The sequence below is a fragment of the Panthera leo genome, chromosome A2 (assembly GCF_018350215.1).
Source record: "Panthera leo isolate Ple1 chromosome A2, P.leo_Ple1_pat1.1, whole genome shotgun sequence".
Taxonomy (NCBI): Eukaryota; Metazoa; Chordata; class Mammalia; order Carnivora; family Felidae; genus Panthera; species Panthera leo.
The window spans coordinates 146,687,276-146,710,881 of record NC_056680.1 but is presented as its reverse complement, the minus strand read 5'-3'; the positions used below and the strand labels follow the sequence as shown (position 1 = coordinate 146,710,881).

At 49.8% G+C, this 23,606-nt stretch overlaps 1 protein-coding gene across 5 annotated transcripts in view; it reads left to right on the top strand.

The window, feature by feature from the left end:
* PLXNA4 (plexin A4) overlaps nucleotides 1-23,606 on the top strand; it is a 588,877-nt gene that overhangs the window by 477,978 nt on the left and 87,293 nt on the right. For all 5 annotated transcript variants that reach the window (XM_042924932.1, XM_042924950.1, XM_042924959.1 and 2 more), the window contains 5 exons: nucleotides 4,494-4,594; nucleotides 17,109-17,232; nucleotides 17,937-18,090; nucleotides 19,330-19,429; nucleotides 21,903-22,017. In XM_042924932.1, the coding sequence (XP_042780866.1) occupies nucleotides 4,494-4,594; nucleotides 17,109-17,232; nucleotides 17,937-18,090; nucleotides 19,330-19,429; nucleotides 21,903-22,017 (594 nt within the window). The remainder of the gene's footprint in view (nucleotides 1-4,493; nucleotides 4,595-17,108; nucleotides 17,233-17,936; nucleotides 18,091-19,329; nucleotides 19,430-21,902; nucleotides 22,018-23,606) is intronic.

The window sequence follows — 23,606 nt, the reverse complement described above, 5'->3', positions numbered from 1 at the left end:
ATCAGCGTGGGGTGGTTTTAATTAATCGTGTGGCTCTGCATCTGGAGTGGTTTGTGTTCCAGGGTCAGAAGAGGAGCCGACGATGGGGGAAGGGAGAGGCGGCTTTGTTTGGTGTAAGGTGTGGGCGGAGAATCTGGGGACTTGGGGGGAAAGAATCGCAATGCCACGGTGCTCGGAAGCCACCTGGGCACCCGTACAGCTTCCTAGCAAGGTGCGGAAGGTAACCTGAGCCATGAGGGTATAGAATCGCACCAAGATAAATGATGGATATTCCGTCTAGTTTTCAGAAGGGACCTCAAGTGTCAGAAAGTTTTCTGATGCTTTCCAGAATTACCCATGGGGTGGGGAGTGAGGCAAAGCAGTCGTATAGATGGGGAGATGTAGAGTCAGTCTGGAAGGGGTTGGCCGTTCTGGGGAATGCTGCCGAAAAATGGGCCTTTGAAGGTTTCCCAGGACCGACCTTCCTTGGGAAAGGCGAGGTGAGTGACAACTACCTCTCAGGTAATGGTAACCTTTTTGCCTGGTCTATAGCATCCACACTTTAGAAAGAATGGGGGAAAAGAAACGAGATAAAGCTCAGGAGAGTAATCAAAAATGACTGAGTGTATACGTAGAAAGATCCTAAAAGAAAAGGTCGAGAGAAGCTGGGTCTCATAATAACTGCCTAGGAAGGACTTATGCTCCTGTCCCACAGGGATCTATCTAGATGAAAAGCAGAGAAAAGACAAGTCTGTTACAGTATCTGGTAAAAGCACTGAATAAGTCCAGGAAGCAGGGCTGCCCCGGAGTTTCATCCCAGATGAAGCGATGGCTGCTGGTTAGGGGCAGACAGCACAGTTCAAGGAGGAAACGGTAATATCAAGGTGCTAAAGAAGAAAAATTCCTCCCGGCCTACTATACTCCTGGTGGAGTTTGTGGGTCCAGGGAAACCTGTCGGAGCAGTTTCCTGTGGTGTGGTAGAGAGGTAATGTGTCAGTGCAACAAAGAACGAGACATTAAGGACAAAGATGACAATAATAACCGTCACTTATAATGTCCTTGTGTGTTTACAAAGCAACTTCACACCTATCAGGTGATCTGTGCTCTGGGAAATCCCGTGAATTCAGGAGGTGCAGGGAGATTTTTGTCTCTGTGTTTAAAGACGAGGGAAAATGAGACCCAGAGGGAGAGGAGGACCTCATTGCTGGTAAATGGTGGAGTCAGGATTTGAATCTCACTCTGTGGGCTCCTACACTCTTTCCAACCAAACTAAAATCACTCTCATTTAAAATGGGGAGAGGAAGGAGTTTATAATTCTAGGTATTGGCGTTATTAAACACCAGTTGCAAGATATTTTTAGAAATCTGAATGCAAAGCCTTTTGAGAACATCAGGTTCGCCAAGCAGCTGGCATACCCCCAGAGCCCCATGGCCCATCCATCTAAGACAGATTATAGAACATGTCAATGGGAGAAACTGGGGAGGATATTAATTAAGTTTAGACCAAGAAAATGCTTTTGATTGAACAAGCCATGATTTTCTCCTTAAGCCCATGCAAAATATGGAGTGCTAGACAAGCATCTGGAACACATGAAAACATTATTACGTACTTGTGTTACCAACTTTCACCATCTATGGCCCCTTTTATTACTTTTTCCCCTCTAGGCATCATGTTTTCAAAGATTTTTGCCTGCTAAACAAGCTGCATTTATTAAGTAATAATATATTTCCTATTCTTAATGTGGGACATACATCACTGAGTATGCACACAAAAAAGAAAACAGCAACAATCCAATTTCCATTACGCTTTGGGAAATATTGAAAATAGCGTGAGGACCTTATTACCACTCATGGATTCCGGGGAGTCCAGGTACTCTGGGCTGGGAACCCCTATTTATATGCTTACATGAACAGCATGTCTGTGCCCACTTAAGGGATGAGGAGAGACATTAAAGAGGCAATAGAAATAGGGTAAGTTCCTGGCTAGGTGTAGAGCCAGCAGGGTAATTTGTACGAAATTGATTGTCAGAATTAATTCCAAGAATGGGAAGGTTGCATGTAGGCAGAGCTCAGGCGTGGCCCCTGCAGCTTACATGAGCAGTAATAACAGGAAAGATAAAATCCCACGAGTGCCAAAAGATGTCTGAGAGGGCCACAAAGGCCAAGGGCAAAGCTAGAAGAATGGGAGGAGGAGGCCAACAGGTAACTAGGAAGAAGTAAAAATGCAGCACACAGTCAGTAAGATGGCTCAGCGGGCACCTGAGGAAACAAAACAAGAAGGTATATAAAGGGAGTAAGTAAATGAAGGTGGAAAGGGAAGAGCGATCATATGGGGTTTGGGTTTAATTATTAATTAATTCCAAAAGACAGTCTTGAGACTAATTGAGCAGACCCTGGTGCCAATTGGCCTGTGCGTGAGCTACAAGTAGCCCCTGCCAAGTGTACATCATTTTAGGGAGTCAGATGCCCGTGCAGCAGCAGGGGACGCAGCCTGTGCATTTGCCTACGAAACACGGAGGCTCGGTCAGGTCGGTGTGGTTTGTACTTCTTGGTGCCTGTTGTCTGATGGCGAAAAATTAAAAAGGGGCGGCCACATCAAATTCTCTTAGCACAAGCTGAAAAATTAGGTAAGAAGTCTTCCGCTGAGATAAAAAGGTGCCCCAAATAGAAAAGGATGATTAAAAAAAACCTTTTTGTGAGGAAGAAACTGGCAAACTAGAGAATAAAGACCAAGGCTATTGAAAGAAAATTAAAATTCATTTGATCCTGGGTATCGTGGTTAAGTACCTCCTATGTACCAGGCCCTGAGAAGTCATGTAAAAAGACATCCAGGCGTTGGGTGGCGCAGTCGGTTAAGCGTCCGACTTCAGCCAGGTCACGATCTCGCGGTCTGTGAGTTCGAGCCCCGCGTCAGGCTCTGGGCTGATGGCTCGGAGCCTGGAGCCTGTTTCCGATTCTGTGTCTCCCTCTCTCTCTGCCCCTCCCCCGTTCATGCTCTGTCTCTCTCTGTCCCAAAAATAAATAAAAAATGTTGAAAAAAAAAAAATTAAAAAAAAAAGACATCCAGGCGAAGCTACATTGGAGAACAAAGAAATGCAAAAGATCTTTCCAAGTGTGCAGGCTATGGAAGCAATTGGGCTAGGCAGGAACGTCGCGTGGAGCATTTTACATTAATAAGTGGCTGGCAAAAGCGAGTGGAAGGTTCTGGGGTTGGAGAGGAAGCCTCCAGTCATGAAAAGGGTGTGCGCAGGAGGAGAGGTAGCAAAGGCTGTTCTATGAAGGCACCAGAATGAAACACCTTTAGAGCCAGTTGGGCAACAGCATGAGAAAGAGAGAGGGCAGGTTAACAGCTACAAGGTGAGGTCACAGGCATGGAGAACAAGAACGAGAAGAGTCTTGGATTTGGCTTGTGTGCTCTCTGGGACCGCACAGATGATGAAACAAAAGGAGGGGAACCAAGAAGAAGGCAGAACACTGTATGGAAAGAAAGAAAAAGAAAAAGAAAGAAAGAAAGAAAGAAAGAAAGAAAGAAAGAAAGAAAGAAAGAAAGAAAGAAAGAAAGAAAGAAAAGAGAGAGAAAGAAAGAAAGAAAAAAGAGAGGGAGGGAGGGAGGAAGGAAGGAAAGAAAGGGAAAAAGAAAAAGAAAGAAAGAAAGAGAGAGAAAGAAAGAGAGAGAGAGGGAAAGAAAGAAAGAAAGAAAGAAAGAAAGAAAGAAAGAGTGGGAGGGAGGGAGGAAGGAAGGAAGGAAAGAAAGGGAAAAAGAAAAAGAAAGAAAGAAAGAGAAAAAGAAAAAGAAAGAAAGAAAGAGAGAGAAAGAAAGAGAGAGAGAGGGAAAGAAAGAAAGAAAGAAAGAAAGAGGAAGGAAGGAAAACAAGAATGAAGAAAGAATAAACATTTGGGTTTATTATATTAATAATAATATTAATATTATAAGTCAGTAGGTCATAGATTGGATGTTTGTAGAGATATTTTGGGGTTTTGACAGTGGGAAAGTTTAAATACGTCTATATAAATATCTTTCATAACAATTTATATGAACTCTAAGGAGGTTGTTTTCAAAGACTCCCAAGAGAATCACAGGTGGCTGTCTCCCCTGGATGCTTATGTGGCCACCTGCTCAAATACTATTTGGGGGTTCCTGGGTGGCTCAGTCAGTTAAGCATCTGACGTTAGCTCAGGTCACGATCTGGCAGTTTGTGAGTTCAAGCCCCACATCAGGCTCTACACTGACAGTGAGGACCCTGCTTGGGATTCTCTCTCTCTCCCTCTCTCTTTCTCTCTCTCTCTCTGCCCCTCTTCCACTTGTGTGTCCTCTTTCTCTCTCTCTCTCTCTCAAAATAAATAAATAAACTTTCTTTTTTTTTTTTTAAGATCCCTTCCGGTTCTGGAGCTCTGGACCTCTTCACATTCCTGCAATGATTTAGGTGATATATCTCATAGAATAGTGTCTCTTCCTGGTGAACGCTGGGTGTTCTGCAAAATCCTAATCACCCTTTTCTTGTCCTCCTGTCCTAGCTCACTAGAGTCCCTGTGGAGTCCTGTGGTCAGTATCGGAGCTGCAGTGAGTGCCTTGGCTCTGGTGATCCCCACTGCGGCTGGTGTGTGCTCCACAACATGTGAGTACCTGAGTACCACTGGGCAGCTTCCTCCTGCCTCCTACTTCCCCACCCCACCCCCCACCCTTGCCCTCCCATAATCCTCTTCCTCCTCGCCTTCCCTGTCACCAATCTCCTTCCCTTTGATCTCTCTTCTCTCCCTGCCTTTTCTTACTCTGCCTTTTTTGTATCCTTTGCAAATCCTATCCCCTTCTTCTGTTCTGACTTCACTTTAAATTGCCAAATTCCCATAAGAAATATATGCAAATATCAGCTTGGGAATGATGATGAGTTAGGATATGGGATCACAAGGGTAGTAACATTCTAGAGGGCTGGAGGGAGGTTCCTGGATATTTCTGACTGTGGCTGTGGACTGATGTTCCAGGACTGAACACCAGGAAAAAGGCATTGATTGGACTTTTTTCTCAAGGCTCATGTAAGCCACAAAATCATGTGCGAGATACATACTCTCCATTTAGTGATTCAACATCCACATAACACTCTTCAATATCCACCCCCCCAAAAAACTTCTGGTATTTGAGGGGTATATTTTGAGTGTGTAGCACCCAAAGACCCTCCCTCTGCTCTCCATGCACTCATCTGGCTGTCAGGGGACCCTGGGCCTGGGGTCACTAGGCCAGTGAAGCCCCGTCCCAAGCGCTGGGTGCTCTCCCTATGTTCCCCTTAGTGCTGGTTCCACGGTATTCTCTAGAAGCCGGGAGAAGGCAGTAGTATATACAATGGAGGTAAATGATAAGTGATCTAAGGACTGGGATACAGGGTATAGACAACCAACCCAGACACATGGAGGGAACTAAAGGCACTTCTTTGGAGATCCAAAGACCCTTAGCATTGCTGACTGGAGAAGCCAAAAATAGTTGGGCCCCACTCGGAGGGAATTTGATCCCAGTTAAACTACTGTTGCTGGAACCCCAGACTTCTAGTCAACACTTGAAACAGACATGTTCGTGTTGGACACAAGTGTTACACGTTAAGGAGAAAGGCTTTAGTCTTCCTGCGAAGACTCTGAACTATGTGTGACCAACGACCATTTCTGGTCATTTTCAACTGTGAGAAGGTGGGGGGTGGGCAGGATCTTGTTTGCAGGAATGCTGGCTCAGAATTTAGGAATGCTTCTGAAAGTGAGAAATGTCCTCTTAGGTGTACATCCTCTCCAAGGGAGTGGTCACCCTCCCATCCCTGGGGAACAGGCTCATGCATAATGAGTCCTTGTGCTCTTTGAGGGAAGGTCTGAAATCCCTCATGTGTATTATGGTGGGAAAAAACGGAGACCCATTGACCCACATAACTGAGAGATGACTGGAAACTGGGGGTGGGGACGTACTCAAATGTGTGTATGGTAACAGAGAGTAGCAGAGTCCAAGAGGGGCCGGCATAACAGAACGGGGGAGATTGCATTCAGAATTCAGATCAGCTCTGATCAGCACAGAGGAGTGGCCGAAATGGTACTTTGCAAGGCAGAAGGGAAGTCATTTCCTTTTTCCCCCACAATGAGTCCTCTCAGAAAGGGACCGTGTTCCAGACCCATTGCTTCCCTTGGGGCCTAGGCCAGCTGGCTTTCTTCTCAGCCAAGGGTGGCTCAGCTGCTCCTGGCGTGGGGTGCTCACACCTGGCTTCCTTCAAGGACAAATCAGGAAAGCCGGCCCCTCTTGGACACTCTATGCCTGGGGGAGCCAAAGACAGGTCTCCATGTCAGCTTTGATCCTGCCTAGAGAGACTGACACACCCCACATAGCGCTAAGCCCTATGAGGAAGAGGGACCCGGAGGCTCTGAGAAGGAAGCAGAGAGACTGTGAGTACCCCTGTATCCCATCCCCAGAGCTGAGCCAAACAGGAAGAAGAAGAGGAGGGACCAGAAATTACTTCCTGCATGGCCTCAGTTTCTCCTTCAGAAACATAGTACCTGCCTCCTGTCAAGTGGCAGAAAACAGGGGTGAACTGGGGCCAAGGAGAAATCTGGACAGTTCATGAAGGAGCCCATCAGTCTGCACTGGGAAGCCAGCAGCTCTATGCTCAGTGGATGTGGCCTAAAGAAAACAGCCATGGGCATGAACTTTGGGAATCTGCCACCAAGGCCAAATTCCACATCGCCCAGCTGTGCAGCAATCTGGGGCAGCCCAGCTCATCTGTGAATTAGAGATGGCAGTGCCGGTCTCACCCACCTCACCAGGTCACTGGAGAATGAAATGAGATCCCGTTGGCGAAAGCATGCCACGCACTGTGGAATGCTATGCAATGTAAGGCGGGGGTTGGGGCAGGAATCGTGACGCAGCTGGGAAAGGACTGAGAGCCCCTGGGTGTGGGCGCCCTGCCGCTTATGATTTCGGTCAGCCCCCCTTGATCGTCCAGATGGCTCCACTTAAATTGCATCCTTCCCTTCCCATGGGCATCCCAGCCTCAAACTGCCTTCCTCTGAGTGCTAGATGCTCCTGCTGGATCCCCCTCACCTCTGTTAACCTGGCATCCCATCTTCCTTTGAAGTTTACATATCTTATTCGTATGTGTCGTGTGGGAACAGCCCTTACTAGGCACACGTTCTCAGAAAGCAGGGGAAGGGCTTTCTCTGTGCTGCTCAGCACTGAGCGGCGGCGGCAGCTGCTGCTGCTGCTGCTGGAGCTGCTGGCAGCTCTTCCTTTTGCCCAAAATGCCACGGTGAGAACAGGCGTGGGAGAGCCAGGAGGGACCTAGAAGGACGACGGGGATGGAAATCACTGAAGTCTACTTCTCACTCTTTGCAAAAGTGCTATGGGGGGTTGGAAAGTATAGGCAGCTCCCATTACTCATGGTGGTTCTGTTCTGTAAGTCACCACAAACACCAAATCAGAGAATACCGATCCATAGCTCCTGGGGTGGTTCCCGGGGCTGGGTTCCTATGAGCCTCTGGTCACAGCATGTCTGTCAACCAGTCAGTGCATAACTGTGCTCTATGTGGGTCTCTGTTTTAAAAACATTTGCGGCGGGGGGCGGTGGGGGGCACCTGGGTGGCTCAGTGGGTTAAGCATCTGACTCTTGGTTTCAGCTCAGGTCACGATCTCACGGTTCATGGGTTCGAGCCCCGCATGGGGCTCTGTGCTGACGGCACAGAACCTGCTTGGGATTCTGTTTCCCTCTCTCTCTGCTCCTCCCCCGTCTGTACTCTGTATAAACAATGTTTATTTCTTTATTTTTGAGAGAGAGAGAGACAGAGACAGAGTATGATTGGGGGAGGAGCAGAGAGAGAGGGAGACACAGAATCCAACACAGAACCATGGGGCTTGAACTCGTGAACCACGAGATCATGACCTAAGCCAAAGTTGGATGCTTAGCCGACTGAGCCACCCAGGTGCCCCAGTGCGTCTCTGTGTAAAGCCACCTTATTTAATAGAAATTGTTTCATTAACACGGAATTCACAGCCAACAGCACCACATCTCTTGCCTGAACACAGCTTATCTAGCACACGTGTTTTCCCCATAAGGCATATCACGGTCTTCTCATGCTTAAGAGCCCTAGACAGCACTTCAGCACAACACTTGGGGGCCATTTTAAAGGGTGAAGTCACCAAGAAAATGCACAAAAATGCGAAACAAAATGTGGCACTAAATAGACCATGAAAAGGACATTTGTTTATAGTATGAGCTGAAACAAGAAGGCAGAGTATCACTACCTTGTCCAGCCTCTGATGGAAATGTGTGCATGTGACCACTCCAGTTTTTCTCCACTCTGCTCATGTCCAGGAATGACCACAAAGGTGCCATAAGTATCAGTGTGGAGATTTTAAAGAAATGTCAGCAAGTAGGTGAATTTACAAAACTGGAATCCACAACTAATGAGGCTCAGCCGTAACTCTGTACATCAGAAACTTGGCATCCTTGTTTATGAAGAGGAAACAATAGCTTCTCGTGGTCGTGGCAAGTGGATGAAATTAGGTAATAAAGGACGTTGTAGGTCAAGGTGATGTTCTCTGAAATCTTGAGCCTCCTGATGTTGGGGTCTATGCCAGTGCATGGTAAATCTCAGCTCCTCTGGGAGGATACAGCTCATGAGCACCCCCAGGTCAAGACTGCCTTCCAGCCTGCCCACCATGACACTCCCTCCCAGGGTCAATGACCAAGGAGAAGCTCTGGTCCACATGGCTGGATGAAGAAGAGAAGGTTCCTGGATCTTCTAAGATGCTATAAATCAGAATATAATGTTAAATATAGAGAGAGTGAGATAAGCAGATCGTAAGTGTACAGTTTGAACAGTTTTGACAAGTGGGAAGGCCCAGGTAATCCACACTCCCATCAAGATACACAAAATGTCCTTCATCCAGAAAGTTCTCTCATGCTCCTTCCCATTCTTTCCAGTGGACTTTTCTTCCGAGTTGCTTAAGTTCAGGTTGAAGCCAGACACTATTTCTTCTGATACACTCTCCATTTTATTTTATTTTTATGTATTTAATTTAATTTTAATTTTATTAATTTTATTTATATTTTATTTTTATTTTTATTTTTTATCTTATTTCCTTCCTTTCATTTTAAATAGATGCCAGCCAGACATTCATGGTTGGGAGAGATGCATGAGGACGTGGCCAGAGAAAGCTGGAGCAGGCAGATCAGAGCAGAAAGTGGCAGAGGACCAGAGGGAGCCCGCAGATGCTTCCCCTGGGGCCCCTCTGTTTGCCAGGCAGGGAGCGTGGTGACAAATGCAGGGGGTTTTATCATGCATGGGGGTGCCATGCCCCCGTAGCCCTTGTCCACACACCTTTCACACTGGCCCTGCTCCCTTGGTGCCAGGCACTGTGCTAGGCTCAGGGGATCCAGGGGGACTACGTTAGACTGGCTCTGCCCTGAAGCTTCATGGGAACTGGGGCCCTTGGGCCAGGGAAGGGGTGGGGCTGCAGACTGCACTGGAATCAGTGCATTTGGTAGGGCCGCATCATGGGCAAGCCCCTGTGCTAAGTGCTCCAGGGCCCAGCAAGACTGACCCTAAGGAAACCAGGGCAAAAGACCATCAGGAAGAAGGTTCCTTTGAGTATCAAGACATGCCATTTTTCTGTCACTTTTGCCAACTTTTTATGGTTGTAAGAAGTAGGAGGGTGGGAACTTGGTAGCAAGCGAGCAGCCGAAGCTGTGTGTGTGTGTGTGTGTGTGTGTGTGTGTGTGTGTGTGTGTGTGAGACAGAGAGAGAGAGAGAGAAATGGAGGGGAAGAAACAAGGAACAGAAGGAGAGAGCATAAGAGAGAGAGTGAATAGTCTAAGGGCAGGGCCCCTACTAACAGGTGGCTCAGGTGGCTGAAAGGGTCCTTTCTACCAGCAAGGGCACAGGTGGGGTGCAGACTGAACAGGCTTAAGAAACGCTTGTGTAATTGAAGCCTCCCTCCTGTTACTTACTCTTGATTGTCTCAGAGCACGGGCCTGCCAACCCAGTAGCACAGAGCATCGCCCCTTTGTCCTCTCATACGGTCCCTGACCCAGCCTGCAGGCTTGCTGGTTTCCAATGGCAACGACAGTTTCAACAAGCTGGGTTTTTGTTTGTCTGTGAATCTTGAGCTTGTATTCCCAGGGCCTTTACCTTGGGCCTGACCCTACCTATTCCGACTTGGGGGAAGGTAAAGGAAAGCCTCCAGCCCAGCCTCACCTGTCTTGGGCCTAGAACATTCCCTCCAACCAGGCTTGGCATGTCCCCAGGCCTCCCTCCCATCTTCCCCCGACCAGGCCCAGGCTGAGAAGCCGATCTCAGTCTCAGCGGGTAACGGGATCCCATGGCAGACCCAGCCACATCGATTGGCCCAGACGTTACCTTTCTGAAGAAGGTTCATCAGCGTCACTCCTGGGAGGCTCATGTAACCCAAGACATCAACAGGGGAAAGATAAGACCAGCTTTGCCCAAGTCTCTCTTGCCCCCTGGTGTCCCCACCTCTTTGCAGATTTCTTCTGTTGGAAGAATGCCCACCCTTTGATGCTTGGCCCAGATTACTGCTCAGTATCCACTCCTTTTCTTCTCTATATCATTTCTGCCTAGATGGAGAAAGGGAAAGGGAAGGAGAGGAAAAGTACTGGCACCCAGAGCGGAAGGGAGGGGTTAGAGCTAAGAACCTGTCAGTGGTCAGAGTCAGGGTGGGCTCACTTTCCTCAACTGTAAAGCAGCAATGAAAGAGCCATCTTGCCACCACACCGTGGAAATGAAGGGAGGGGATGAGCCTGACGTGCCCTCACTGTGCCTGGAGGTCACCCTGATTGCACTGACTGCGGAAGCAGAGGCAGTGGGTCAGACCCCACGGCCTCCTCCATGGTCCCTGGCCCTTCCTGTCCTCTCCAAGACCAGAAAGCTCTGGCTGAGCAGCCAGAACAAACCCACCACTGGAAAGTTACCCTGCCTTGAGCAACTCCAACCAGCTACACCATGTAGGCAGTGTTCAGGGACCTCGGTCTTCACTGGTCCCTGAGAAAATGCACAGTTTGTCCCATAGCCATGGCCAAGTGTCCCCTTAATGGAGCATAAATGGATTCTAAACATGTAAGTCCTTCCCTGCTGCCTTTTGGTATATCCCATAGCCTGGTTTCATTTTCTCCTTAAGCTGTATCGAAGGACTACCTAATACCAACCTGCTAAGGCACCGGTGTCTCTGAGAGCCGTTTGCAGGATGCCCACCCACTCGTGAGGCATTGTTAGAATCACTTCTGCCCAGCAACCTTTCCAGTCTATACTCTGGCCTTCCCTCTTTGCCAAAAAGCTTTCAGCCCCTGGTCCAGAGGGAAGAATCCCAGACTAGATTTTGGTACAGTCGAGTTTTTCCATCTGTGGCCCAGCAGATACATAGTATGAGTTAAGGAATCTTGCTTTTTCCTCTCCCAGCTACCGCCTCCCCACCCCCGCCCACATACATGTGTATAACACATGCTTTCATGACCAAAGGATGTTCAGTCAGCACTGCCATCAGCTCATAGGAATTAGGAAAGTCCTGTGGTCCATATGATCTCGGCATGTCCCTCCCAGTCTAATGACTTGACTTTCTGGGGACAGCCTGAGGGGCTGGGCTGCCTCGGAGGTTGAAGTGCAGATGTGCACAGCCATATACCAGCATTCACACATTCTAGCCACGTGTGTCCAGCCATGCCACCCTGGCCTCATGGTGTGGAGAGTGGCCCAGCTCACACAGAGCAGAGTGCTGCCCAGCACCTGACTTGGTGACATTAAAGAAAGCTCCAGGCTGTTGGGTAATGTGTGGTGTGCAAGCTGATCAAATCAACCAGAGTAACTAGTCAGTGTGTCTCAAGTAACATACAGCAGCCCCCTTGTTACTGACTGGATTGAGGGGACAGTGGACCAGGCTGCTACACCTTGCCTTTGCTTTTTCCTCCCCCTCCTCTTCCTCCTCCTCCTCCTCTTCCTCCTCCTCCTTCTTCTCCTTCTCCTCTTTCTCCTCCTCCTCCTCCTCCTCCTCCTCCTTCTTCTCTCTCTCTCTCTCCTTCTCCTGCCCTCTGTCCCTCTCCCTCCCTCCAATCCTACTCTTCTCTCCACCTCAACTTTCCTAACCTCCCCTCACCCTCAATAGAAATAAATAGGTCCCAACAGTACTGATGAAGAGAGAGACCATCCCTGCTTCCCCCTCCAGTTGGACACCTGCTAAATATAATTCTCTTCTCAGAAACATAAATTCTTTTCTTAGAAAAGGGACATCCCCTTTTTTGTGCGTTCAATATATCATTTGTTTGAAGACGGGTTGAAAGGAAGGCGAGATAAGACTCCCAACTGGGACCCAGGGCAGAGCTCAGCCCCTCTGTGCAGCCTATGGTGTTGGGCCAGGACCATGTGGGCCACATAAGCCCACAACGGCTCTTGGGCCTCCTCTGGGCTCTGAACCTGCTGGTGCCGTTAAGTCCTGTGCCTTCCTCCTGTTTTGGCGAGTGAGACCCAGGAGGCGTGGTACCCCACATCTGCTGCTTAGGTTGGCTTTGGAGCCTTAGAGAAGGCAAAGGGCGGTGAGTACAGTTGCCAGTTCAGCAGCTGATGGCAAAGGGGACATCTCTAAGAACAGCCTAAATCCTTAGGTCAAGACCATGGCGTTAGTCACCAGATCCTAGAATTGTGACACTGCAGGGATCACCTGATCCACACCCTTTGTGTAAGAAACCTCTTGCACACTCATCTGCCTGGAAAGGGTCCCTTCATTCTGTAACTCACCTTCCTCTAGGCTGCACAGATGTGTCTTCCCACTTCTGTGGGCTTTCCTAAAGAGGGCGAGGCCAACGGTATTGGCAAACCCAGTTTCTTCCCTCATCAGGGTTCCCAGATGTGGATACAGTGACCTAAGAGCCCCTGCTAGTAAGCATTCCTCTTAACTTTTCTGGAAAGCTCATTTGGGAAACTCTAACCCCATCTCATTTTTTTCAACCTCCTCATGTTCTAAACCCAGCTCCCCTCAAGGGTGCACTTAAGCCCAGGCCATGACCAATGCGAGATGTTTAAGGATGGGGGAGGGGGTCAGCTGTGGAGAGAAGTCAGGAGACATTCTGCGAGGCAAAGCGGGTGGGCCCCTGCTGGAGGGCCAGGGGACAGACCAGCACCTACCCCCCAAAACTGAAGACTCACCCAGACCCCACCTCACCCAGAGGTGGGCTCACACCAGCCCCAGTTCCAAATTGAAATTTGCTCACCCAGTTGGTGGCACTGGACGTTAATATTTCTATCGCTGTCCTTAGGAATTAATTTCTAAAGAACTTAATCACCACCTCTTCCCTCTCCCTCACCCCCTTCCTTTCTCTGTTCTTCTCTTTTCCAATTTTCCACTTGGCTGGGAATTCTCCAGCAGCGAAAGTTCAGGCTTAGGGGAGGGCGGAGGTGGCTGCTTCATTAGAGAGGATAATCTCATTGGAACCACTGGCTTGAATAATAACCCCTCCAAGGGCCAGGCCTCTGTCCCCATGGCCTTTCAGCACCTCTGAACTGGGGCTGGAGGGCCCAACTGCAGACAAAGCGGAATGCGGAAGGGGCGTAAGACGAAGTTAGTAGAGCCAGACTCCAATTCTGGGGGCCTGAGCTGTCTTCTCGGGGGCCCGCTTCCTACTGGCCACATGCAGATCTGTGTTGTGAAAGGGCGTGGTGATGGCAGCCCCATGGATGACTGTCTGAGGACTCCAAGTCACCTAGCATGCGCTTTTTGAGTCCTGCCTGGCAAACGGATGAAGCAGGTCCTTCCTCCAGCTCCAGGGTCCTCCCACAGTGGAGTTGAAGGAAATGCCATAGGAAGTACCTGGAGCCCTTTTGAAAGAAACAAGCCACCACCCCGCTACCCCCAAAAGTCATGCCTTAATCCTTTGCACACTTCCCAACTCTTGCCTGGGCTAATGAGAAATCACAGTCCTAGAAGAGTAGGAGGCCATTACCCTGACATTCCCCATAAGGACTCCGAAGGAATCCATCCTTCCCCCTCCATTACCCTCTCACATCTAAGGTCAGCTGTCTGGGTTTTGGGGCATTTGCAGCCTCGGCCCTCATGGGCCCTGAGGGGTAGTAGAAATGTCAAAACATCCCTGGCACTGACCTTAAACTTGACTTTCCACTAACAGAGCTGAGTACTCAATACCCTTTGACAGCTACTGAGAAAGCAGAACTCCAAGCGAGCCAGACCACTCTTTCCCTCTTTCCTCCCTCCTGGTCTCTGGGGCTCCCCGTCCCTCATTAGGAGGAAAACTGCTGGAGCCATCTCTGTCTTTTTGTCTCTGGTTTGCCCCATGGGCCAGTCTGGAAAATCTGTGCTTCTGTGTCAGCTGTGGTTTAGAGAGCTTGCATGAGGAAGGCGGAGCAGGGATGGGGTCACAGTGCTAGTGGACGTGTACTGATGGCTTATCGCGTACGAGCTATGCCCTGTTCTAAATGTTTTACATGCATAACTTCACTGAATTCTCCATAATAACCCTATTTGTTAGACACTGTTTTGTCCCCATTTTGTAGAAGAGAACATTGAGGCACGAAGAGGTTAAGTTATTTCCCCAAGATTACACAGTTAGATGGGATGTTTGAAATTATAAGCTACAGGTGGCTTCCCTGGTAAGACCTAAATTGGGGGTCAGGGGGATAACGAGTATGTGGTTTGGGGGCTCTCAAATTTGGGGAGCCATGGCAGGATGCAGCCACACCAACTTTGGAAGCAGCAAACCGTGCAGGTGTGCCTCATCTTGAGACCCCCCCCCCCAACCAAGTACCTTTGTACACCTGCAAGAGAAGTAGAGTCCTCTCTTCTCCATCTGAGGCTGTATTTAGTAACTCCAGGTAAGGTTTGGCCTGGGTGCAGGTTCATTTTTCTCCCTTCATAATTTGATCAAAGACATTTTTCAGACCTACTGATTGCTGTTGGAAATACGAACTTCAAAGTTGGGGAGTCAGTGAATAATTTAAGCCTGTACCAGCTCTCTGGGTCTGCTGTTAATGGGAGTAATAACACTATTAATAGCGATGTCAGTGCAGACACCCTGGAAAAGTCCATAACATTAGCTTAATGGCTGGAGGTAATGAAGTCCTCACAGAGGAGCTAGCCTGGTAAATTAACTTCCAAGACTTTTAGGCAGACGCCCTTGTTGCCATGGTCGGCTAGAGCAGGCAGGGAGTGCCAGGGAGGTGACCACATTCATGTCTGACCCTTCACTCTTGGGTTTCCTAGAAGGATCCTGGAGAATTCACAAGTTGCAATAATATTCAAAGTGCTTCCCAGTGGCAGGCAAGAAGAAAAAAAAAACAGTGATTAGCTTAGAGACAAAGCTTGAAGGGAAATTTTGAAATTGCCTTAAGCAACATGAATCGAACATCAAGATGGCAGGGAAATGGGTTTCGTCTGCAGCAAGAGGGGGTCTGTCCTTCCCTCCTCAGTCTCGAAGCTTCAGGGAGGTACAGCACGGCAGAGGCTCCAGGGTTCATCTGTATTCAAATACTGGCTCTCTCTGTTGAGCTGGTGACCTCGGGCAAATTACCTACCCTTCCTGCAGTTTCCTGGTCTATAAAATGGGTTTTTAAATGGTACCTGCCTTGCGCATTGTTGGGAGACTTTGACGTAAACCGCAAGCCTCTTACCAGGGAGCCCAAGAAACGCTCAGTGACTAGTAGCCATGATTGTATTACTTAAAATTGTTTTTCACTTTCACGTTACATGTCCAATTTACTCTGCACTCATCATTTTTGTCCCTGCGTCTCCCCTTCTTCCTTTAGTCCGTGCCTTCAGTGACTTCTTCATTTGCTAAATTCTCCCCCCAGACTCGCCACTGTTAGGCCGTCCCTCCCACAGAAGCCAAAGCTGTCTTCCTTCCCTGTGGCATTCTTCCTGATGACTCAGGCGCGATCTCCCTGCTGCCCCAGCTTACCTCAGCTTGTCCCTCTAAGGACCCTGCTTTCCCTTACCCCGCAGCAGAATCAGGAGTCCTCAGCTTCCAGATCACGGCCGCTTAGCAAAGGTCCACATTCACATGGCTTATCGGATCTGCATTAAAAGCCTGTTCCCCAAAGCTCAGATACCTCCATGCGGTGAACTCCCACTGTAAGGCAAGGATGCCCTGGCCCTGGCGGAGAGTTTAAGCACCTTCCCCCATGTGTGGTGTGCACATTTGGGTGAAGGTACATGATTCTTATGTGCATGTTTCACAAGCTCCATCAGTGAAGACTGTAAGATCCCAGATCACCCTGGATGTAGTCTACCCGTGACGCAGTGTACTTTGAACAACACAGGACGCTAAGCAATAATAGCAAACCTTCTCTAACAGTAACCCTGGGCCAGGGAGCTGGGATTCCCCTCCAAGGCGGTCTGGCTCCAAAGCATGCTTTGAACTGCTACACTCTTTTCTTTTGATCCTTCCTTCCCTCCCTCCCACCCACCTACATTTGTCCTCTGGCTGCTGGACATGAGGTATACAGGGGATTCCAAAATAAGTCAGGCATCATTTCTTCTTTTGAGCTCACGCCTGGTAGGAGAGGCTGCACTTAACCCAATAATTATAATATAATCAAAGACTTTGTAGACTATAGGAAACCCCCAAATGCTCTGAACTCTGCCTCAGGTGGTAGCAAGGAGAGATTGCAGATGCACAATGGTTGAACCACATCTGGAGGGTAGGTAGAAGCTGGACAGGGGAAGTGTGGGAAGAAGGTGGTCCAGAGAGAAGTGGCCAGCACAAGGCAAGGAAATCGGGAAGAGTATTTTGTATATCGGGTGAGAATAAGTCTCAGTTTGCCTAAGAGGGGAGGAGAGTTACAGGGCTGAGGATGGATGGGGAGGTAGAATAGCAGGACTTTGCAGCTCTTTATGTTAATGAGGAGTAGGTGAGGGGTCTTTAGGGTGACCCCCAAGTTTCTGCATTTGGCAACAAGTGATTAGAATAACCATCTTTTTCACATTCAGGCACGGTGGGGGAGGAACAGGCTGGAGGAAGGAGGCAAAGAGGGCAGTTCTGGACACATCGAGTTTGAACATGTCCTGGGAGCCACTGGCAGTGCCTGACCTCCGTGCCAGCCCCTCACTGGAGCAAGTGGCCTTCTCCTAAGTCACTCGTTGTTCGTCCCTCCCAGGTGCACCCGGAAGGAGCGCTGTGAGAGGTCCAGAGAGCCCCGCAGGTTTGCCTCTGAGATGAAGCAGTGTGTCCGGCTGACTGTCCATCCCAGCAACATCTCTGTGTCCCAGTACAATGTCCTGGTAAGGGCAGTGGGATCCGGGTCCAGGGTCATGGGAGAACCCTCTCCCCACCAAAGCCCCCCAGTGTCCTTAAGAACTGGGCCAAGCCTGACCAACAAAGCTGCTCGAGAGCACCCTTAAAGAATGTGTCCCTGGAGATGGAAGAGGGGGACACGCACAGGAATAACGGGGCAAGGCCCTCTGCATAATGGATGGAAAGATGGGGGAAAGTGTGACAGCAAAGATGATTGAATGGGTGACCAAGAGAGGGAGGATGATGAGAACTATATCTTTGTCTGCAAGATGGGAAGGATTCATGTGCAGAGGAAGAAAGGGGCAGGATATCGCCCATGTACATGCACTGGGCACTTGGCGGTTGGTTTGCCGTTTTTCCAAAACAGGGAATGATGGAAGAGGAGCTTGGCCCGCAGTACCTCAGTCCTGCCCGCCTTTCTTTCTACAAACAAATCCCCTAAGGCCTCCCATTTGCTGGGCCAAATCCATTCATATGTAACGAAGTCTCCTCTGTGTCTGTCTCTTTACCTCCCACCACCTCTGGTCTTGTGATCAATCGCGGCTTTCTTTATGTTAATATCACCTCCAGTTTTCTCTCTTTTCTTTCTCTCTGATCTCTCTTGCTATCCCTCCTTCTCCTTTTATTACATACCCTTCCGTGCCCCACTTCACTCTCTTCCTCTCTCTCCCCTTGCCGGGGCTGTTCGCAGCTGGTCCTAGAGACATACAATGTCCCGGAGCTGTCAGCTGGAGTCAACTGCACCTTTGAGGACCTGTCAGAGATGGATGGGCTGGTGGTAGGCAATCAGATCCAGTGCTACTCCCCAGCAGCCAAGGAGGTGCCCCGAATAATCACAGAGAATGGTGAGTGTTCCCCAGAGGCAAAGCTGGGTGGCATGTCTTTCCTCCTGGCCTGATGAGAACTCAAGACAGGCGTTGGGGGGGGTGGGGGGGGGCAGCGCGGAGGAAGCCCACTGGCAGGGGAGAGTCAGAGGAAGGGGGTGCTTTGGTGGGTATGATACAGAACAGGAGGATGAAGTGTCTTTTTGCTGCTCTCAGAAATGACTGTTGAAACCAGGTGAGCATCCCAGAGTCGGCCTCATCCTAGGTAGGAGCAGCTGCAGAGTGCACGGAGAGAGGCAAGGCCACAGCATCAGAATGTGCCAGCTGAGTTTAGAGATTGTCCTGGAGCAGGAGAGGGTGGTGTGGAGGGGCAATGCGGGAGGGGCAGCTGGTCAGGAGCATGGGGCAGGGGGGTGCCTATGTCAGGGCTCCTATGGCTCTGTCCCCTGCCTGAACTGCTGGGTCACTGATCTCGAACCACTGCCTCCCATCCCCACCCTGCCCTGCCTTCCCAGAGCTGCACGTTCATGGCCAGCTGCACTGGGAGGAACAGGGGTGGACAGAGGCCCAACGCCGGTGAGGGACAGGCCCAGCCTGGGCAGATTGATTCCATGTTGGCCCTCCCATTTGGGCTTGTCACATTTGTTCCGAGCTGATTGATGAATGAGGCTCTCGGGGAAGGCACAGAACAAGGCTGGAAGTGGGGGCCTGGGGTCAGGGCTGTGAATTAAACATGGGCTTCCAGCTCCTCGCTGGCGCCAGCTGAGGGTTCCAGGGACACCCGCCTGAACGGAGCCCTGAGCCCACCAGAGGAGGGGGTGTAAGACCAGGGTGTCTCCTTACCGAGATGGGGAAGGAAGTCGTGTGTGCACATACATGCACATACATGCAAAATCTCTTGCGTGGCTTGTGGCAGTATTCCAAAGCGTCTACATGTTTGTCCTGGTGGCTAATCAATGTGTATGTTTATAATTCTGTGAGTCTGGCGTGGACACCGTGCATGCAAGCCTGTCAGGGTATGTGCACATGAGAGCTGGTGAGCAGATGAGGGGTGGGTGCCGGGAACACAGTGTGGAAGGAAGAATAGACCAGAAGCACCCTCTGCAGATGTTCTCAGGGCTGTCCTGGGACTGGGCCCCCCTGAATCAGAGTCCTGTTTAGGGGAGCGGCACCCCTTTCCCAGTGCACATCACTCTCAGTAGGACCCTCACATGGGATCCTGGCCTTTTCCCTGACCTCGTGGTTGGCTCTGCCCCCCAGGGGACCACCATGTCGTCCAGCTGCAGCTCAAGTCGAAGGAGACGGGCATGACCTTTGCCAGCACCAGCTTTGTCTTCTACAACTGCAGCGTCCACAATTCGTAAGTGCCTCCCAGCCTCACTCAACTCCCTGTTCCTGGGGTCCGTGATCATCCAGCGATAGAAGATGCTGGCACTGTTTGCAAGAAGCCCTATAAGGAGGAGGATGAAACAGACCCCTTCCGTGGCACCCACAGGGTTCATAGGAAAAGCAGAGCTGGAATGAGGAGAGTAAGAACTTGTAGGGTGGGGATCTCCAAATCCCTGACCTATACATCTCTGGCATCACTCTGCCTCACCTGATTCAGTTCCCACCATCTGTTGAGGAGGAGGGCGTCCCTCACCTGAACAACAGAGCAGCTAGCACCCTGGGTGAGAGGAGGGGTGTCAGGAGGGAGAGAAGCCCCCACGTATGTCCAGGCCAGGGCAGGTGGTCCAACAAAACCCTGAATGCTCAGCTCTCCCCAGTGCCCTGAGGGCTGCTGGGTCAGGACTCAGGCTGTGGAGAGTCAGAGCAGGGCAGAAAGGTCCATGCTGGCGGGCTCTGGCCTGGGAAGTCTTACTCCGGCTCTAGCCCTGGCCCTGGCCCTGTGTTTGACTGAATAGTCCATTTCCCAAGGGAAGGCACAGAGGACAGAGTCTCGGGCTCTCGAGTCAGACCAGCCGGAAACTTAAACCATTCTGTGTCCCAGTGTCCTCTGTCAGTGGGGAAATAATAGTCCTCCTTCCAGGACTGTCACCCACATATTCCACCTGTGACGTGGCAAGGGCACTTCCAGGCAGAGCTGTGGTTGGCTGGGACACCCCTGGTTGCTGCCCCTGCACATCAACCCAGCTTGGCCCACAAGACACCTGTGAAGACTAGAAGAGCCATTACAAGCACAGCAGTTAGAGCCACTGTCCAGGCGCTGCTCATGTTTTTGCTGTTATTTTATTATTATTTCCTCTGTAAAATGATGGAGTTGGACCAGACTGAGAAAGTACAAGCCTTCTTTTTGTTTTATCATAGAAACCTTTCTCCAACCAGAATTAGAAGCCCAATATTCAAGGCAGATGAAAGTAGGAGCTACTCTGGTTGAGGGTTGAGGGCTTCTGGAACCCCTCTGTCTTGGAATCCCATACATCTCCTCGTCTCCAAAGAAGCTGCATGGAAGCCCCAGGGTTCCATAGAGCACAGTTTGAAAACCATAAAGCCCTGCTTGTTTTAAAATGCTATCCTGTTTTCCTCTCCCTGTAGGACAAGCTAGTTAACATAACCCAAGACATTTTGGGACTTTAGGCCGATGGAATGTTGGTCTACCTATCTGGTTATGGCAGCTGTGAATCCAGAGCTTGGCTCTCTATGGGGCTCCCAATAAGAGGCAGTCAGGCCTCCCAGCCAAAAACAAGTTGCCTCAATGCCAGAATTCTCTTCCCGCTTCTTGTCATGGAGCTGCCCGTGGCTTTACCACTTGGTGGCCTGATCCCTCGCTCCCCTTTTGCCCCTCTAGGAAAGCAGAGTGTAGGCAGATGAAATCATGTGTGAAGTTCCCATGCAGTCCACAAAGTAATTTTAAGCATCTACTTTGTGCAGGGCAATGTGTCACTCATTAGACAGGAAGGATCAACAATTAATAAGACTCAAAGACTCAGTCTCTGCTTCCCAGAGTCCTGACCTTGTGGACTGGTGAATGAACTGGACAGTGAATAAGTAAAATATGGTACAACAAGGCCAGTACTGCCCCAGAGACATAAACAAAGTGATTAATGGGAAAAGGGCCCAGTGTGACCAACTCTCTGTTGGTCAAAGAAGGAAGAGGAGATGGCCAGGTGAACGAAGGGAAAGCGGTACTCCAGGTAGGAGGACAGCGTGGGGAGAGCATAGCCTGTTCGTGGCAGAAATGCCAAATACATGTGGAGACAGTGGACCTGGACATCCTGAGGGGCTTAGACTGCATGGCAAGGCATTTGGGTTTCGCCCTCTGGAAGATGGGAACCATGCTGGGTTTTTAGGCAGGAAGGAGTTCTTCTAAGTTGTCTTTGTGTCTTGGGGGTGAAGTGTAGAAGCGGGGTCGCTAACTGTACAGGGACCCACTGCACTGAGAGGGAAGCCTCAGGACCTTCCTCTGCCCAGGTGGGACCATGTGAGTCCCTGACAGTGAGACCCTAGAGTCAATTTGAATTAAAAGTCAGTTTCTTTCTTTTCACTAACTTATATGGGCCCTCTGAATGAAACCCCCTACTTCAGACCTCGTTGCCCCCCAGTTCAACAGAAGAGGTCAGCATCCTGTGGAGATGGAGAGTGGTTGATTAGGCCCTTAAGAATTAAGGTTTTCAACCACCTGAGTTGGGGGTGGGGGGAGAACACAAATTCTGGGCATCCTGAGAAGTTGGTGCAAAAAGGGTCAGATTTGTATCAGATTTGCCCTTCATGAGGGTTTGAAGGTGATTTCTCTTAGTATTAAAAGATATTTTACTAGACCCAGGAATCGTAGGCCCTCTGCTTTGGGTTCACCCAGGTTCTGTGATTTGTGCCTCTTCCTCCTCTGTGCCCAGGTGCCTGTCCTGTGTTGAGAGCCCATACCGCTGCCACTGGTGTAAATACCGGCACGTCTGTACCCATGACCCCAAGACTTGTTCCTTCCAGGAAGGCCGAGTGAAGCTGCCTGAGGTAGGTCCTGGCAGCTAGAGTGGTGAGTGCTGCTTGCTCTGAGCATGGGGCACAGAGGGCAGGCCTTCCCTTAAGAAGAGAAAACAGGCAAATCCCACGGGACACCTGCTTCTGCCCCAACCGCACCTCTTAAGGGACCACTTCATGAAAGCAGGAAACAAGCAAAGCTCTGTGCTGGGGCCGGTGGGCTCTGAGTCAGTCCTGGAGGCTGAGCTACAGGCAAAGGTACATTCCAGGTCACTCCAACCATGAAGACCCTCCACATGCCAGGTGAGTTCTAGAACAGTTCCAGACAGATGTGTGTATGTGATTGAAATAATTGTAAGTCCACAGCAAGACTCTCTATAGACTCCTTGGCTGTCCCTCGGAGCACCGTCCACAGAGCATATCTGAGATCAAATAGGACAAGTTGGGTCAAAGGGAGAGAGAAACAAGAAAGAAAGAATGGTCAACTTACCAACCAGAGTCGTGGTTCTCAAAGTGTGATGCCCAAACTAGTGGCATCAGCATCACCTGTGAATTTGTTGGAAACTCAGAGTCAAGCACTCCACCCCAGACCAACCGGACGAGAAAGTCTGGGGGTCGGCTCAGTACTTGGTGATTCTGCTGCACAGTCCCATTTGGGCATCACTAAAGTTGGCTTCATGGTGAAGAAGCTGTGTTTTTATTCTCTCCTAATCTTTATCCTCATCCTTGAACATTATTCATCACTCTAATAGAAACACTCTATGCCTCTGCCGTTGCCTTTCTTAGGCTGTAAGTTTGTGGGCAAGCACCTTAAAGATAATGGGTGTAAAATTACTTTGGAGAAGTCCTGCTATTGTCCAACCATTATGGTGCTTGTGTGACTCCAACTTTCAGGCCAGTAGGACTGAACACAGTGATTGCCTTAGAATGTTGTTATTTAGACTAGAAAGATATTTATGTATATACGGTGTTGGTTAGACCCCACTCAATGTAGAGCTGCCAGCCTGGCCCATGCTCTCTCGGCCAACACTGGACTCGGACAGTTTCCAACATCTTCACCCCCTTCTCCAGCCTTGGGTGTACCTTCCAGCCCCCTTCGCATACCCACACATGTGCTATGACCATGTGGCAAACCCCACGGCTTTGAGAGCATTGTCCTGGGACAGGAAGCATAAAAGCTGTTTAGGGTACAGGAGGGGAATGGTGAGCACAGAGGCTCATCCCGGTGCCCTTGTCCCAGACTTCTACCCCCAGGGGTTTGGCCAAACCTTTAATGGCAGGAGGGAAGCTGTCTTGTCTCTGAGACTGACAGGTCAGGATGATGTATGGTCTACTATCAACACCTGTGGCACGGGGCTCTGCTAAAGGGAAAATGACTGGACTCTGCCTGGCATTGAGAAAATCCGAGCTCCAAATCCTATTTTCCCAGGCCCTGATGACTGAGCAGGAGTTCTACAGGTAGAGAGTGAACAGACCAATTCATTTTAGAGGTAAAGGCAAGGAATGGTGAGGTTGTCAGGGGGAGGGGATGATCCCAGTTGAGAGGGAAGACACGAAGAGCAAACAAGAAAGAAACAAGAGAGGAACAAAGAAGAGAGAGAAGAGGCTGTGGCAGTCTCCGA